General features: G+C 37.6%; 1 protein-coding gene across 4 annotated transcripts in view; it reads right to left on the bottom strand.

The window, feature by feature from the left end:
- The window catches only part of VPS8 (VPS8 subunit of CORVET complex), a 263256-nt gene that overhangs the window by 141279 nt on the left and 102581 nt on the right, over window positions 1-19396 (bottom strand). For all 4 annotated transcript variants that reach the window (XM_033211937.1, XM_033211939.1, XM_033211938.1 and 1 more), the window contains 7 exons: window positions 19046-19165; window positions 14228-14299; window positions 9076-9195; window positions 7589-7645; window positions 5699-5781; window positions 4594-4678; window positions 3705-3803 (listed from right to left, as the gene is read on the bottom strand). In XM_033211937.1, coding sequence (XP_033067828.1) covers window positions 3705-3803; window positions 4594-4678; window positions 5699-5781; window positions 7589-7645; window positions 9076-9195; window positions 14228-14299; window positions 19046-19165 — 636 coding nt within the window. The remainder of the gene's footprint in view (window positions 1-3704; window positions 3804-4593; window positions 4679-5698; window positions 5782-7588; window positions 7646-9075; window positions 9196-14227; window positions 14300-19045; window positions 19166-19396) is intronic.

Raw genomic sequence — 19396 nt, 5'->3', positions numbered from 1 at the left:
GAGGTGGAGGTTGCAGTGAGCCGAGATTGTGCCATTGCACTCCAGCCTGGGCAACAAGAGCAAAACTCTGTCTCAAAAAAAATAAATAAATAAAAATAAAACTTTATAGGACGATATTAAAGGATTATACCATACACAGATATGAAGACTCAATATTGTAAAGACTGCAAGTTATCTTCAAAATTATTGATAGATTCAGTGCAATGCCTGTCATAATCACAAAGTTAAAAAAAATTTAGTGGAACTTAATAAGCCGATTCTAAAATGTATTTGCAAGAATCAAAAGTCAATAATAGACAAAATTCTGTTAAAGATATCAAGACTCATTATACAGCAACAATATTAAAAATAGTGTGGTACTGATGCAGAGATGGACAAACAGACCAATGGAACAGAAGGACCAGAGAAACAGACTACGCATATAGATCCTTGATATACTCATCACAAAGGTAGCATTGCTGAGCAACAGGAAAAGTCAACCTTTAAAAATAACTGCTGCTGGGGAAATTGGGCATCTGTATTCTAAAAAACTAACTTGACTTCTATCTCATACTATGTACAAAAATTACTTTCAGATGGAACTCAGAGCCAAAGCTTAAAAAGAAATAAGAAAGAAAGCAGGACATAAAGTGGAGGGGGGAAATTATTATTTTGACCACTTTAAAAAAAACACAAAAAGATTGAAAGGAAAAGCCACAGAACGGGAGAAGATATTTGCAAAATATATTGCTGATAAAAGACTAACATCCACAATACATAAAGAAATCTTCCAAAGCAGTACGTATGAGACACTCAAACAGAAAAGTGGGCAAAAAACTTCAGCAGGCACTTCACAAAACAGAAAACTTAAATGCCCAATAAACATATGAAAAGGCTGTCAATCTTATTAGTAATTAAGGAAAGGTAAATGTAAAACATAATTAGATATCATTACACATCCACTAGATCGGGAAAGATTTAAAGTTTGCTAAGGATATAGAGTCCGTATAGGAACTCTCATATAGTGCTGGCATCCAGTGAAATTGAAAATATTAATCTCAACTAACTAGCAATTATACACTCTAGAGCAGAGATTATGAGTTAGCATACATCAAAATAACTTAGGGGATTGCTGGGCCTCACCCCGAGTTTCTGATTCAGGAGGTGTGAAGTGGAGCATTTGCATTTCTATCAAATTCTCAGCTGATGCTGTGATGTTGGTTTGGGGATGAAACTGAGAATCACTGCCTTAGAGAAATGTCTGTGGCTGTGCTCAAGATGCACATAAAAGAATGATTATGAACAGACTATTCTTAATAATTAAAACTAGAAACAACTGAAATGTCTAGCAGCAGTAGAATGGATAAACTGTGATATACTTATAAAATGGAATACTATACAATAAAAATCAACTGTAGCTACATAAAACAAAATGTACAATCTTCTCAAACAAAATACTGGGCAAAAATAAGAAAATAAAGTACGATTTCATTTTCACAAAGTTCAAGAATAGGCAAAACAAAAACATATATTTAGGGATGCACGCACATGTAGTAACAGCATACAAAAAGGTAAGAAACTGTCACAAAAACCAGGATAATGGCTACATGGGGGAAGGGCGGAAGAAAAAAACTGTGATCAGAAAAGAATACATGGGAAAAGTCTGAGGTATAGAAATATAATATTTCTTGTTCAGGACCTGGGATGGTTGCTTTTTAATTTTTAATTAAGCTGTATATGTGTTTTACGTACTTTTTTGAATGTTTTATAAATTTCAAAATATAAAATGTCAACACAATCTAATGAAACCTTTCATATTCAAAAAACCATCTGAACCAGAGATTTGTCATCTAAGAAAGACTTTTAGGGATCTGTAGATCCCTGAAACTTTAAACAGAATCATAATATCCATGTACATGTGCAAAATAATGAGGCATAAGACTAAATCTTTCATTAGAGTCTCAGAAACAGTGTAGAGCCCCAAATGTGTTAAGAACCACTAAGCTATAAACTAAGTGTATCTTGTCAGAAAACTTCATTATGACTTTTTGTCCTATGTATTTAATGTTGATTATATTTACATTACTGAAGACATAGAAGTCCTTCAACAAAAGTTTATACACCTGTCATTGTGGCCCTAAGAGATATTAAAAAGTTCAAGGTGAAAAATATGCAGATGTGGGAAAAACTAGTCAGCAAAAATAATTACTGTGCAGCAGAAATACTTCTTGCTTCCCCAGCTTGAGCTTTTTACTGAGTAATCTGTTTGCTCATTGATTAATTTATCACATTTCACATAATGCAGAGATGTGGCTTCATTTTTGATGTCTGGAATCCATGTGCTCAAACCACTGTATAATGCAGATGAGGTGAAATGAGAACTGAACCATAATATAACCATGGAGACTTGAAGAGGAGGATGAAAAAGAGTACTAAATGATTAAAGAGAAAAAATATAAAACACAAAATCAGAGAATGACTTCTTGGGTTATCCTGCCATGATATATTCATCTGTTGTTAGCAGGAATATAACAACACTAAATAATATATTCCATGTTCTCAATCCTATATACAGCAGTGTGGAAATTACTTCAGACCACATATCTCATGACTGGCTATACCACCTTTCATGTCAGATACTTGACAAGAAGATGCTATTCACACCTCTGATCTTTCTAAACCTTACAACCTTCAGGAACTAAAACAAAGTATCCACATCATATCCTTTCTTATAGTTTTTCGTATCTATAAAAAATGTTCAAACATGTTGAATAATCATATCTTTACTACATCTCTAAATCCACCACCTGACACTTGCTATGAGGAGAACAAGAGCAACTCTGTAGATACAAATGTTATTCCCAAAACTAGGATTACCTCAGTTTAAATGTTATTCCCAAAACTAGGATTACCTCGGTTTAAACGTTATTTCCAAAACTAGGATTACCTCAGTCTAAATGTTATTTCCAAAAGAGGATTACCTCTTTTCTTACTATTTTTTCAATAATCAGAAATAAACAGAATAGAATAGATAAAATAACATAAATCATAATAATAATAGATTTCAACAAAACTGCTAGTTCTTTGGATTCTGGGGTAAGGAGTATGTTATGAACATAAGGAAACTCAAGTAAGAAGTGATTTTTGGGTCCCATTTCAGAACACATTGTGATCACAGCCCTCATCACACAGGTAGTCTATTTGTATAACTAGAAGCATTGTTTCTTAATAAGAACTTTTTGTTTCAATAGAAGTGAACACTTGCATCCTCTGTAAAATAGCAGGCATCAACAAAATCAGTGAATTAGTTGACCACAGCTAGGTCAGAATCATCATCCTGTTATATAAGGAAGAGAAATACATCATTGCAGTAATTTTTCTAAAAATCCATTAGATGATTGGAGGGTATGGCACCCATCACATACTAGGAAAAAAGGACAAGTAGTATTCTCAGAATCATTCTAGGAACTTTGTAAAAATGCACTAATACTAGTTTGTCACTAGCTGATTGAACATGGGCTAGTTTCAGAAGTCATGATGTAATAGATTGCGTGTGACACAGACTTTATGAATACAAATATGAGGTAGAATAATTACATGAAAAACATTTTAACCCTAAATTAAATCAACTTAATATGATACATGTCATTGTTTAGTTGGCATAAAGTTAACTTGGGTTAGATGACCATTCAGATGGTGAAGTGTGAAGTTTTGCACATCGGTACCTCAATATGATCCATTGCTTTCTGCCATACAGACTGCTTCTCCTCTGCACTGTGTCCAGGAATGGATAAGATATTGTGAATGTAATTAAAGACTTCTTCCTGAAGAGCACAAGACAATATAATTTATTCATTCACTCACTCAAGATTTAGTCCCTACCAGTCTTGGTAAACACCTATCATTTGAAGATGAAAAACCATCTGGAGATTGTTAACTGATGGAAAACTCTGCCCCTAAAAAGAAAGGGTAATTGTTTAAAATTTAGGGTAGACTCTTAGAAGCAAAAAGCTGTTCTAATTAATTTTGGTTTCAATTTATTAATCTTCAGTGACCTAATGAAGGAATATCACACGTTGGCTTTTGGGGATCCCACTGTCCACATTCCCAATTCCAGCTCAAACCACTCCTGCCCTTGTCTATTATGCTCCACCTATATTTCACGTCATCTATATGATCTCTACTCAGCTCCTTGAACATGTCAATTTTCCCCACCTCAGGTCTTTTGCATATACAGTTTCCCATCCTGGAACACTCTTCTTGACTCTTTCCTTCACGGGCTTCTCAGATTCCAAAACTCAGTTTATATGTCACTTTCTCTGAAATTCCTCCCCTGGCTACTCTGTATAAGTCAGTTCCCCATTATCCTCTAAAGTTGCACTCGGTTTCTCTTCCCTAGCATTTATCTCCATTTGTAATCATATTTGGCTTTGTTAATTGTCAGTCTCCATTACTAAATCATACATTCCAAAACTGCAAGAACTATATCTGTTTTAATTATCAATGTACATTTGGCTCATACACATGCACAAATATTTCTACTCAACAGTTATTTGTACTCAACAAGAGGGAAAGCTGGGTAAGAAAAAAGGGTAAAGCAGTGTCTCGACTCACCTCTCTCAGAGGGTCACGTAAGTAGCAATCAATAATTTTGTCATATTGGTGTTCTCTTTCATACATAAATTCACAAATTTGATAGCTAGAATGTAAAGGGAAAAACTTCAGTGTACCAAACAGGCAGGTTTTAAGACATTTGCTCTGGCACACAGGTTAGTATTAGGCAAAGTGGGCCAAGTGTCCTGGCTCATGCCAGGCACTTTGGGAGGCTGAGGCAAGAGGATTGCTTGAGACCAGGAGTCTGAGATCAGCCTGGGCAACATAGCAAGACCCCATCTCTAAAAAAAAAAAACCCTAAAAGTTAGCCAGGCATGGTGGCATGTGCCTGTCATCCGAGCTACTATGAAAGCTGAGGCAGGAGGACTGCTTGAGACCAGGAGGTTAAGGCTGCAGTGAGCTATGATCACACCACTGCACTCCAGCCTGGTCAACAGAGGGAGACCTTGTCTCAAAAGAAAGAAAAGGAAAATTAATATAATAGATGTGATTTCTACTGTTAAATAAAGTTACAGTGAATATCTAAGGGAGATGAATATCTGCCACTCCTTTAACTACAGGTTCAAGAGGCTGCTAAATATTATAAGAAATTTCAATGCTGAATACAAAAGAAATACTAAAGCAATAATGTATCACATAAGAAATAGTGAATATGTTAGACACTGATAATCTACAAAAATTTTACATAAAGTTCAGAATTACATCATATAAATACAGCATACTAGATAAGTAGTAATGTGATATTCTCTTATTTGCTATGTCAAATACTACATTGTCTCTAATACAGCTAAGGTAACCATAAAAAATTTATGAAACATGGAAATATTAAAGGAAAAATTTAAAATAAAACATCATAAGACTGCTATTTCACGGTTATGTTTAAACAATTACATAAAAGCTTCATATTTGCCCTATCGATTTCTGCAAATTTTACTAATTTCTAGAATTCAATTAAAAGGCAAAAACTTCACACTTAGTTTTTTGTTATTTGTATAATCTTTCCTAATTAAAAAAGCAGCAATGCATCAATAAACTGGGCTTTAAGTTAGAGAAATGTAATTTAATATTTCTATGGCAAACTAATATACGCCTCAAAACAACTTACAACTCAGCTTTTTCTGCCATCCGGATGAGGCGACTCTCTTCAAATTGAACTATGCCTCCAGCCTGCAGCAATTCTAAAAGGACCTGAACATTTAAAAATAAATGAGTAAAAACACTGGAGAATTTACTAGCTCTTTAAGAGTGCATTCAGCCATGTAGACTATAACTTCTAATTTTTTTCTTTTGTATTCTCAGTTGATGATATTTTGGCTTGCTGTCACATATGGAAGGGGTTAGACTGACATTATAAACTTGATCGTACTGCATTTAAGCCCTATAAAAAGATAAATGGCTCCGCTTTTCAAACATGGAAAGAACGCCACAGAGTTTACGAATGAAGCCCTATGAGACACTGAGCTGACTCTCTGCTAAGCTAAAATGTCCGTATATATTCTTTCAAGAAGTGAATTTTTGTCTCACTTTTATGTCTTATGGTTCTTTACAATCCGTTTACCCACAGCTGGTATCCATGTTTATATGTTAATTTTTTAAAAATTATGGCTTTTCATAGCAGCACTATTCAAAATAGCCAAAGGGTGGAACAATCCAAATGTCCATCAGTGGATGAATGAATAAACAAAATGTAGTATATACATACAACGAAATACTATTCAGCAGGAAGAAAATCTGATACATGCATGCTGTGGCATGGATGAACCTTGAACACATTCTGCCAAGTGAAATAAGCTAAATACAAAAGAATGAATACTGTATGACTGCACTTATGTGAGGGACCTAAGGTAGTAAAATTCATAGGGACTGGTAGTTACTAAGGAGTGGGGAGGAGAAAATAGTGAGCAGGAGTTACGATTTCATTGGTATGGTAGTTCAGTTTGGGAAGATAAAAGAGTTCTGGGGATGGATGGTGATAAGGATTGTACAATAATGTGAATACCACTGATGCATACACCTAAAAACGGTTAAAATGGTAAATTATGTGTTATGTCGATTTTACCACAATAAAAAGGAAACAAAAATATTGGGGCTCATATAAATAATTTTTACCACACTACGCAGCTGAAATGAGGGGGCCCATATTACTATTTGTATTCAATAAAATTTAAGAGACAACCAAAATTTTACCAGCTGTTCTCTGACCTAGGATACTCTGCAGTAGTCACTGCGCCATAGCTGTGCAGATAAAGGGGTCACTGTTGCTATCCGGTAGTCTCAACTTCCCAGCTGTGTATGATTACCACAGTGCCATAAAACCATACTTCCGCACAGCTCTCATGGTTCTTAATTTTACTAGTTTACTTGCCTGACAAAATCTGGCTATCAATACAAAATGGGTTGACTCTTTTAGTGCCCACAATTATGGTGGGTATGCTTTTTAAAGAATCCTACTCCTGAAGGCAACTTCAAGAAAGTGGCATGAATAAAAAGAAGTGGTACTCAAACAGTTACTGTCTCACAATAATTAGTGGAGGGACAGGTGGATTCTAGTCTCCAGAATGGTCAGCTCTAATGCAGTGGGGCTTTAGGGCACTCTCAAAGTTAGGTATGTCAATACTCAGGACCCTGTAGCTTTTTTGTTTCAGGACCACAGCAGCTAGCAGTAGTTACCAGATTAATGATGCCAATGGAATGCAGCGTACAAGAAGTCCTAGCTGTTGCCACATAATAGGGGAAGATGAAGTAGTTTCTTTGATGTCATGGTAGATGCAAGACAGATCCAGTCTACCTAGGAATTTAGTTTGATATAAGCTTCTTATACATGTACCCTAACAACCATCCACTCTATTTTCTGGTTCCCACTGACTCTAACTTCGTATTAGGGTTTGGCACAAGTCATTGCCCCTCATGTGTAGTGAGGTCTAGCACAGAAGAATTCTTTCTGGCTTATTCTTCTTTCCTATTTTTTAGCAAATAGAGTTCTAGTAGTTCATACCTGCTGTCTTTCAGAGTGTCGGGAGTCATCGTCGGGACTACAAAGGAATTCAAGGACCTGGCCAAAGAAAAAGTATTTTTTATTTGATATCAGCATGTAGACATTAATACTCTCATAATAAAAGTAATAACTACCCTTTCAAATAACCAACTTATTCACACCCAGCCAAAACAAATACCACAGGTATAGGGTACCTTCCCAACTGATTAGCCTAGTATATGTAACATCAGGTTCAGGTATGCTAACAATTTAATATGTGCCTTACATACGTATTTCTTTACTCTTGAGAACATAACTCTAAGAGGCCGGGTGCAGCGGCTCATGCCTGTCATCCCAGCACTTTGGGAGGTTGAGGCAGCCCTTGTGTACGTATTTCTTTACTCTTTCGAAACATAACTCTAAGAGGCTGGGCGCAGGGGCTCATGCCTGTCATCCCAGCACTCTGGAAGGCTGAGGAGGGCGAATCACTTTGAGGTCAGGAGTTCAAGACCAGCCTGGCCAGCATGGTGAAACCCCATCTCTACAAAAAATACAAGAAATTAGCCAGGCGTGGTGGTATGCGCCTGTAATCCCAGCTACTTAGGAGGCCGAGGCAGGAGAATTACTTGAATCTGGGAGGCAGAGGTTGCAGTGAGCCAAGATCATGCTGCTGCCCTCCTGCCTGGGCGACAGAGCCAGACTCTGTCTCAAAAAAAGAGAGAGAGAGAGAAAAGAAACATAACTATAAGGCAGTGTTGTCTATATACCTTAACTTTAAGTTTCCTGATATGATACCATGGACCTAGCAAAGCATGAACTTAGGAGTCAGGCCACTTGAATTTGGACACAAACTCTATTAAGACTTAATATTTACTGCTAATAATAACACTTACTAAGTATGACCTTACATGAATTACTTAATCTCTCCAGGCTTTAGTTTCCTCATCTATAAAAGGAGTATAACTGTCCCTATTTTAGAGCTCTTGAGAGGACTAAGGTAACAGACACACATAAGGTTTTGGAACATTGTGAAGTGCTCAAAAAATGCTAGTCATTTTTAGTTACTTTCTCCAGACAAAAAGTATTTTCTTTGCCACCTGTGGAAAAATAGGAGACATTTAAGCGGGATTACAAGATACCTTCAAAGTCATTTGTAAGTAAATTGAGATTTTACAAAAGTAATCTCTTCTCCAGATGATGGTCATAATATTCTTACTACCTGTGAGATGGGGGAGATTCTTAAATTGGGAAACTCTTGAGCAAAGAATTCTAGGCAATTCAGAGCAACAGAATAATTGAGAGAACACAATCTCTATAAACCAGTCTCCACAAAACATACCCATACACCCACATACACATACCCCTCAATTTAGATCCAAAACCTGAACAGGTCTCTCCTTGATAAGGTATTTACCCAATAGTCTGTCACATCAGGAAACAGTGTAATCCAGGGAACTGTGCACAGTAAACAGGAAAAAACCTTTTAGTTTTCACTGCTAGACACTTACCTGATCAAAAAGTGTTCTGTTTACAAACAAGGTGTTGTCAGGCTTTGCAAGCTGCCGAGCAAGGAAGGTAAAGAGACATCCTACTTGTGAGGGGGTAAAGTCTGAATTCTCCACCATAACCTGAGGAGCAAAGGAGACCATTTATTCAATACATCATCTGGTTTGATGCAAAAAAATATATAATTAGAAAAGGGGATAGCCTCATTACTGAAGACTCATAAAAAGATTCTTTTATTGACTGTGCAACAGTTGAATTCAACGCCATTTAGAAGAAGCACAACTACTTGCATACTCTGAAACCATTTCAGTGATTTCTGGCCGATTTCTATCACAATTTGGATGAGAACTGAATTGATAATGAGGTAGAGATGTAAATTGTAGTATTTCAAAGAAATATTAATCATGTTTCCCTCAGGAATTCTTAGAGAACCCTTCTACAACTAGTTTTTTGTTGTTGCTATTGAGACGGAGTCTCACTCTGTTGCCCAAGTTTGTGTGCAATGGCATGATCTTGGCTCACTGCAACCTCCACCTCTTGGGTTCAAGTGATTCTCCTGCCTCAGCCTCCCAAGTAGCTGGGACTATAGGCGTGTGCCACCACACCTGGTTAATTTTTATATTTTTAATAGAGACAAAGTTTCACCACGTTGGCCAGGCTGGTCTTGTACAGTTAAATTTAAATAGCCCTACTAAAAATCTGTCCATCAACAACGGAAGAAGAGAGCTGCTTTGAGGTTTGAGAGTAAGACACCTGAGAGTCAAGGTAGCCCAAAGAAGTTAGCTATCACACAGACCAATGAAGTGCTTCGGCCTTGTATCAAGCAGTTCCTTGAAGACATGGTTTTGTATAACAGGCTTTTTACAACACACACGGTTATCAAATCATAGTCATTCCTCTGGCTTTAACTCAGCTCTCATTTCCTAAGTACTCACCATGTGTAAGATGCTATAAGTGTCTTTAAGAAAATTAGGAACAAGAAGGAAAAGACAGACACATCTTAAACAAAAGGCATAATATAATGACTGCTATTATAAAGGCACAAATGATTACAGAAGCACACTGGAAAATTTTAATTCAACTGGTTAGAGAGGGAATTTGAAAAGAAATGAGAAGAATAGCTTTTAAGCTAAGTTTTAAAGCCCGTGCAGAAATTTTGACAAGGGGAAATGTCAATAGAAAAGTCAAACCTGGCAAAGAGAAGAGAGAGCAAAATCATGGACACAGAAAAACACAATTGTTGGGGGGAACAACAATATTTATTAGAATGTAGCAGCATGCAGGAAGAGGGAAACAATAGATTAAAAGGGAAGATGAGGTCTCAAATGTCTTCCTAAGGAATCTGGAACATATTCTATAGAAAACTGGCGAGCTACTAAATGTGTTCCACCAGGGGGGTTGATTATGACCAGTACTGCGCTTAGGAAAATTATCCGGTCAGCAGTGCATGGCATAAAATTAACAAAAGAAAGAAACACAAGGCAGGGAGAGCAAGATACAAGCGACTGCAGGAGTCTAAGGGAGAGACCAAAGGGCTCTTAAGTAGGGCAGTGATCATGAAAATGGAAAGAGGCAGAGAGAGTGGGGACAGGACAATTATTCCTAGGCGTGCAACCATGTGGTTCAAGGAGCAATGAAAAAGGACAGATTGGCAGGTGGGATAATGATGCTATTAACAGAGAGAATACAGAAGTGGGGGAGGGAAGACCACGTACTGTTTTGGGCAAGCTGAATTCATGGGGGCAACTCTACAACAAATTAGGGTATAGTACCCCCACACATCTATCAAAAAGTTCCAAGTTCCCTCCTTCCATCATCCACGCAAAGATAAAGCACCAGATTTCTCCCATGATACAACATTCCCTAGCTTTTGACCTACTTCCTCTCACATCCCTTTCTTTTACCCTTTCTGCTTTTAGTCCAGTAATCATCGCTTGCCAAGTGCATACTCATTATTACAGTATGTGGGTATTTCAAGTTATAAAAACTCGATCATATATATATATATATAAATTCCCTCATCACATCAGCGAGTGTCTAATTGGTTATCATCCTACAAAAGGCCATTTCCTTTCCATTTCTCCTTTGGCCTCTTTCAGAGACCATGCTTACAAATTTTCTGGGTAATGTAAGAAGTCACAAATTAATAGATGTTTCCTCTCTGCAGCCATTCAGCACACATGCTAACACCCATTGGCCTGTTCTCTGGTCACTGCCTATACTCCTCCTCTCACTGGCTCTCTCACAAGTACACTTTAACCAATTAGCACATCTCTAGCACTAGAAATGAGAAAAATAATCTCCAAAGCTCATTCTTCACTGACCCAAGGTAAACACTATCAAGACAACACACAAGAATGGCAAGTCACCAACAGGAATAGTCAAGTACTTGTGGAGCTTTCTCTTCATTTGGATCACTCTTCTAACTTAGTATAGTTTTAAACTCAAATTGCAATTTAACCAACTTACATTTACCTGACACCTACTGCGTTACAGGCATTGTGCTGGATCTGTTCTAGGCAGGCTAAAACAATGACCAAATATAATAATAATAATAATAATAATAATTAGAATAATCCTCAGTCTCTACATTCAAGAAGCTCAAGTCTAGATAAGACAGATAAGAAAATATGTAAATATGACACTACAGTGTGCTAACTGAAGCATAAAGTGTTGCCTGAGCACAGACAAGGAGCAACTAATCAACCTAGATGTATGGGAGAGCGTTCAAAGGAGTTTTTCATAGATGATATTTCAGTTAAGTCTTGGAAAATGATTAGGAACTTGCCAGTCAGTGAAAGGAAAGGAAAAGGCATGACAGACTGAAAGAAAACCCTTGCAAAGAACATAAACCATCAACACACCACAGAGAGTCTAGTGAATTCTAATAATTTAATATGGTTGAGGGTACATAATACAAGGTGTGTGGGGAAGGATGACGAGGTGGATGAGAGAAGGGACCAGTTATAGAGACCTAGTCAGGACCAGAAAATATAGAGGGATCATGAATATTCAACAGTTTAGACAGGTATGGCAGAAACTACTACTTATGCTCCAACATCTAGTCTTCCTTCCTTAGAAACAGAACTCCTCAAGGCTGGGCGCAGGAGCTCACACCTGTAATCCCAGCACTTTGGGAGGCTGAGACAGGCAGATTACCTGAGGTCCGGAGTTCGAGACTAACCTGGCCAACATGGTGAAAATCCCGTCTTTACTAAAAATACAAAAATTAGCTGGGTACAGTGGCAGGTGCCTCTAATTCCAGCTACTCTGGAGGCTGAGGCAGGAGAATTGCTCAAAGCCAGGAGGTGGAGGGTGTAGGGAGCTGAGATCGTGCCACTGCACTCTAGCCTGGGCAACAGAGCAAGACTCAGTCTCAAAAAGGAGGAGGAAGAGGGGGAGGAGGAGGAGGAAGGAAGAAAGAAAGAAGAAAAAGAGGAAAGAAGAAAGAAGGAGGAGGAGGAGAAGGAGGAGAAGAAGGAGGAGGAGGAGGAGGAAGAAGAAAGGAAGAAGGAGAGAGGGAGAGGGATAAGGAGGGAGGGGGAGGGTGAGGAAGGAGGAGGAGGAGGAGGAGAAGAAGGAGAAGAAGAAGAAGAAAGGAGAAGGGAGAAGGGAGAAGGGAGAAGGGAGAAGGAGAAGAAGAAAGAAGAAAGAAGAAAGAAGAAGAAAGAAGAAGAAAGAAGAAAGAAGAAGAAGAAGAAAGAAGAAGAAGAAGAAAGAAGAAGAAGAAAGGAGGAGGAGAAGGAGAAGGAGGAGGAGGAGGAGGAGGAGGAGGAGGAGAACGCTCATGTTTAGCTAAGCACATGGTTACCAAGAATACAGACAATGTTTCTCTATCTCCCCCACCAACTAAGGGGCCTCATATGGTGCAAACAGAATTGTATTACACAGCTTTTAAGAAGCTTCCTTAAGGAGAGGGAATATTTTCTTTGTTTCTTCATTTTTTTCTACGTGGCTAGAATGCAGAGGTAATGGCAGGAGCCTCAGCAGCCATTCTGGATGGAAAGACAGAAATCATATACTAAGTGTAATACTAAGACAGAAGGAATCAGCGTCCCTGAGAAGTTTATGAAGTCACTCTACTAGACCAGGTTGCCTACTTCCAGACTTCTATGAGAAAAATTAATTCCCATCACAATTAAACTATTGTTATTTTGAGTTTTCTCTCACTCACAGCAGAACTTAACTCCAAATGACCAACAGGAAGCCACAAGAAGAATATCAGGTAGAAGAAAGGTAAGATCACAAATTAAAGGAGGACAAGATTGGGAATAAATCTAGGTGAAAATTTTCCATATTAGCCATCTGAATCAAACTGGCATTATCTGACAGGTTAGCAATCCTGTTCTCATAATCATCACTGCCTGTCTTACAAGGTTAAATTAATATTAACTGATAGCTCAAAAGAAATAATGTATATAAAAATGCTTTGGAAATTATACAGAATGAGTATAAATGTAGTATTTTGATGTTATGTACAACTAGAAAACACCTTAATTCTGGTCTCTTGTCCAAAATAATTCAACATTAAAAGAAAGAAAACTCTATTTTACAGTCAAATGAACAAAATAAAAACTCTAAGCTTTCAACTACAAGAGAAAACTGGCCTGCCCGAAGTCATGCAGACGGAAAAGAAAAGAACTTTTCCCTGCATTCTTCATTAGCAACAGCATCAATCTCAAAATAGCTTTCTGCTGAATCTAATTAGATTTATACTGGGATGATCATTTCTCTGCGCCTCAAATCAGTCTTAAGTGTCATCCAGCATCTCAGTGCCATGACAGAATACGGCACTGCCTTAGCAACAAAGTGAAGTTGATATGAGACAGAGGAAGATTCTTCACATTGTTTTCTCAAAGCACTTAGAAGTTAGTCGCTATTATTACATGTAATCATACTAATATAGCAATTATCACCATGTGCCTTTCTCACAGTAGTGCTCTCTATTCTGGTCCCCAGTCTAAAGCTAACATACACTAAAAATTTTTTAAAATAAATGATTAGTACTTAATTCAGCTCTTGAGGACAAAGACACCATAATAAAATTTTAAGATATGATTCCAAGAAACCACTTAACAAGATTTTATAACCTGCTATAAAACAACTCAACTATCTTAAGTATCATATAAAGACATGTATTCTTTGAATACTTACTTTCAACAAAATATCCACAATTCGCTGTTGATATTCCACAGCTTGTTTGTCATTTTTAAAATCTTCAAAAGTCTAAAAGGGAGAAATAAATGTTTAAAAGTAATTATTATTTGTACATTGTAGAAGAAAACAAGTTATCAAATTCTTGTTATCAAATTACTCTGAGACTTAAAAAAAAAAATCACAAATAAGAATTTGAGAAAGGAAGGAAGGCAAAGTCCATAAGAAAAAAAAAGAAGAAAGAGAGAGAGAGAGATAACACTAATGAAAACAGGTAATCTGGAAGCAAAGGTTTGAGAACAGAGGGATAAAATACTACATGTTCAGCCATCATTCAGTCTATGTTATCTGGAAACAACTAAGACACAGTTTATTAACTATCATAAAAATAACTTTCATAATTTGCATGACAATTAAGAAAAATGATGTCCAAAGATAGGCATTTAAAAAAATTATTATGGTAAAAAAGTTAAAATTATCAAGCCTACTTACTAATCTCAAAACACTGCCAACTATGGCAACTTTCATTTTATGTAACTGATCAAGCAGAGCCAAAAAGACTTTGAATATAATATGCATCAAAATAAATTACAATACCAGATTCTGTTTGTCAGTATATGATAATAGCATGTCACAAAAAAAGTAGTACATATAGTATATATGAAGAAAATGAGATTATGTCCACTATCAAAAAATTGAAATAAAAATTTTTACTGAACAGTAAGAATGATGAAAGATTTAAAGGTCATTCCTATGGTTTTCACTTAGTTCATTTGATTCTGAGAAATGTTTAAATCCACGTAGCGCTAATTTATTGCTATTTCCTTGAAACAAGAAAATGAACTACACAATGTCCCAGTAGACTAAAAATAAAAAGGAATTTCAAAGCCATGAACTTTCAAGACATCATAGTCCTGTTCAAACAAGAGTAATTACTGTTCTTCAAATGGGCCTGAATTTTCCCCAATTTCTCCAAAGCACCTTTGTTCAAGCTGTTCTCTTATTAGCATGTCCTTCCCTTCCTTCTCCTGTTTGATGCACAGAAAAACAAAATATTCTCGACTTTTTTTTTTTTCAGCTAGTCTGCTTTACTGCCAGGTAGCTGGGAAATGCTGAAACGAGTTACCAAGGAGATTGGAGGAACTCACTGTGGAAGGCTCAAATAGAAGTTATTCTGATGCATATGTGGGTTAAATATGACTCTGACTGAAGACAGGAAGACGGACTACAAAGTCTCTCTCAGTTCTATCTTCGGATTCATGAGGACAACAAACACACATACACATAGACACCCATCCCTGCCTGCTAAAGTGAGATGTTACTCTGCAGGTACAAAGGGAAAGTACCATCTGCTAATACAAGTGCTATTCAACTAAAAAACAAAACCATGGAGAATTAACACATGCATTTAAAAACTACAGCAGTGACAGCAAGTAAAAAAGAATTTCCTTCACCATTTTCCTTTTGGCAGCATGTAGTCACTCCTTTGAAACAGACACTGATAGTTTGATTCTGTGAACATAATTAAGTGGTAATACACTACGGTGTGAATATTATGATATGCTTCATGACTATTTTGGTGGCAGTTAACATCTGCCACCAAAATGGCACATTGTTAGACCATTATCATCCCACAAAAATGCTTTTAACTATGGGTGTTTACTAGAGGACTAATATGCAAAGATGTCCTAATGGAGAATTACAGTTTCTGAAGTACAAAGGTAGACCTAAAACCCAAGTTGTAAGTCATCTGTGCATTTGGACATTAAAAATTATTTCTGTAGTACTTTACAAATTACTATGGGGTTTCTGTAAAATAATGATAGCAAGCTAACTCCTAATCCAGGGGTCAATATTCTCTGTAAAGAGCCAGACAGTAAATATTTCTGGCTTTGGGGCTACATATGGCCTCCATCACAGATTCTTCTTCTTTATGGGCTGATTTGCCTCTTAAAATATCTTTCAAATCCTTTCACATCTCCGTATCCCCACTGTCACTGCCCTAATTTAAGCCACCATTATCTTCTATTTAGATTACTACAGAATTTACTAACGGATCTCCCTGCCTCCATCTTATCTCATTTCAATCCATTTGTATGCCTCCAAATTCATGTTGAGAACCTATCACCAATGTGATGGTTTTAGGAGGTAAGCCTTTCGGAGGTGTGCCTAAACCAACAGAATCTGCCAGCACCTTGATCTTGGACTTCCCAGACTCTAGAACTGTGAGAAATCCATTTCTGTTGTTTGTGAGCCACCTAATCTATGGCATTTTGTTATAGCAGCTCAAACTGACTAAGACACAAGAGTCAGAGGGAATGTTTTTAAAGTATAAAATTAATATATTTTCCTTCCTAAAAGGCTTCAATGGCTACCAATTGCTGTAGTATAAAGTCCAAATTATGGCCAGGTGTGGTGGCTTACGCCTGTAATCCCAGCACTTTGGGAGATCAAGGTGGGCAGATCACCTGAGGTCAGGAGTTCCAGACCATCTTGGCCAACATGGTGAAACCCTGTCTCTACTAAAAATACAAAAATTAGCCAGGCATGGTGATGCGCATCTATGATCCTGGCTACTGGGGAGGCTGAGACAGGAAAATCACTTGAACCTGGGAGGCAGAGGTTGCAGTGAACCAAGACCATGCCATTGCACTCCAGCCTGGGAGACAAGAGCGAAGCTCTGCCTCAAAAATGAGGGAAGGAGGAAGGAGGGAGGGAGGGAAGGAGGAAGGGAGAGAGGGAAGGAGGGAGGGAGGGAAGGGAGGGAAGGAAGGGAAGGAGGGAGGGAAGGAAGGGAAGGAGGAGAGGGAGGGAGGGAGGGAGGGAAGGAGGGAGGGAGGGAGGGGAGGAAGGAAGGGAAGGAAGTCCAGATTTTTTACTGCAGGTTACAAGACTCGTTATCTGCCTACCTCTCTGGATTTGTTTCTCTCTGCACTTCTCCTTATACTTAAAAGATGCAGCTATATTGAATTTTTTTCAATTACTTGAATACTCGTTGCTCTGTCTCATTTCCAGGCCTTTTTACATATTCAGCCCTCTGCCTACAATATTTTTTCCTACCCTTCCCCTGACTAACTTCTATTCAGACTCAGTGTAGACACCATTTTATCTAAGAAACATTCCCTAACGCTCCATTAGGTGCCCCTCATTAAGTGTTCCTATAGCATCCTGTACTTCCCCTAAGGCATGTATTACACTGTGCTATAATTATTTATCTACAAGTCTGGATCCTCTTCCTCCACAAAAGCAGAGTTTATATCTTGTTGACCAAGGCTGCATGCCCTAATGAGGATAGTACGTGGGATACGCCATGCACTCAAATTTTTGTCAACCAAATCAGAGACTGTTTTGCAGCCTTACTATAAATCCCAGTGTCATAATTCAGACATCAGCATAATTCCACATGTGTTTCGGTGCTACCACAGCCCTTAAAGAAATAAAAATTACATTAAGTTCTTGGTTTTCTCTAACACTCTTTCTAAACCTCCTCCCCCATCACTTCCTGTTTCTTTTTTTCCTATGTGCCAGTCACCAACTACCTTTATGTTCCCCTCTGGACATTTAAAATTTCCTAAACCAACTAGATCTGACTTCTAAGTTTCTCCTTCCCTTCGTTCTATGCAATTAAAGTTATTACTTCTGATGTCAGATTTTCAAATTAAACTAATTCAAATGATAATAACCTTCTCATGAGTACTTACCGTTTTAATATAATAGTTTATTATATTTATATAATTCAATTTAAAAAAGTAGTATATGCTTATTAGGGAAATTTGCTTCATCTCACAGAGTGAATCACTATTAATATTTAGGTGTATTTCCGTCCTTTTTTTCTCCAAATACTGTGTATATGTGTGTTTTGCATATTTGTGTGCCTGCTACTTTTGCTAAACGCTATAAGCATTTTCCATAACATCAAAAGCTTTTCAAAAAACTACAACAATACTATTTAATTCGGAAGATACATTATGTTTTATCTAATTGTTCCTCAGAGGCATTTTCACAGACAACCTGGCTCACCCAAAATGTACATGTTCATCCCTAATTGAACATGTATAAGGGTGTTTTTTCAGCAAAAAGCTTCCATGTTCCATTTCAACTCCAGCTATTTTTACTATCATCACTACTACATCTCCTTCAACATCTCCCTTCCATATTTAGTATGCCAGGCAATATAATTTATGAAATCAAAGATGCACTACATCTAACTCAGTTCTCCTTAACTTTTTGATGAGTGTGTGTGAGAGAGAGAGGGAGAAAAAAGAGAGAAGGAGAGAGGGAGGGAAGGAGGGAGGGATAGAAGGAGGGAGGAAGGAAGAGGGGAAGAAGGGAGGAAGGCAAGGAACTAAAGAAAAAAAACGGGTGGCACAACAAAATTAAACATTTGAAACCCTGACTTACTGCTAGTGCATAAAATCTATACCTGCAGAATAATTATGATTTTTCTATTAAAAAATATTGCTTTTTTTTTCTTTTTTTGAGACAGAGTCCCTCTTTGTAGCCCAGGCTGGAGTGCAATGACACAATCTCAGCTCACTGCAACCTCCGGCTCCCAGGTTCAAGCAATTCTCATGCCTCAGCCTCCTAAGTAGCCGGGATTACAGGCGCCCGCCACCATGCCCGGCTAAGTTTTGTATTATTAGTAGAGATGGGGTTTTGCCATGTTGGCCAGGCTGGTCTGGAACTCCTGACCTCAGGTGATCTGCCCGCCTCGGCCTGCCAAAGTGTTGGGATTATAGGCATTGAGCCACCGCGCCCCACCAAAAAATTATTGCTCTGTCTTCTTTGAAAACACCTCAAAATAAGACTATCTCTTACCAGTGCCAATACATTGAGAAATTCTCTTGTGTCAAAATGTAGCAAAGTCCGAATGTAAGGATAGATTTCTTCCTCAGGAGAAGCCTCTGCTGAATGCAGGCGAATTAGAAATTCAAAAACCTGCAAGTTGGAAAAAAAATGTTGATTATTTTCTCACCTTACAAAGTATCCTGCTGAAGCAGTGATTCCCCTTTGGATAAAATAAAGGCAGGCTGAATTCAGTTTAAATTGCTACTATATTTTAAGTTCTCTCTTAAATTCTCTCTCAGCTCTAATTATTGACTTTAGTAATAGTGTGTAAGTTCTCTCCTGTAACAGGCGATAGCTCCTGACCCACGTCAAAGCCTCAAC

The sequence above is a fragment of the Trachypithecus francoisi genome, unplaced genomic scaffold (genome assembly GCF_009764315.1).
Source record: "Trachypithecus francoisi isolate TF-2019V2 unplaced genomic scaffold, Tfra_2.0 Lachesis_group0, whole genome shotgun sequence".
Lineage (NCBI taxonomy): Eukaryota > Metazoa > Chordata > Mammalia > Primates > Cercopithecidae > Trachypithecus > Trachypithecus francoisi.
This window is presented reverse-complemented; position numbering and strand designations above follow the sequence as displayed.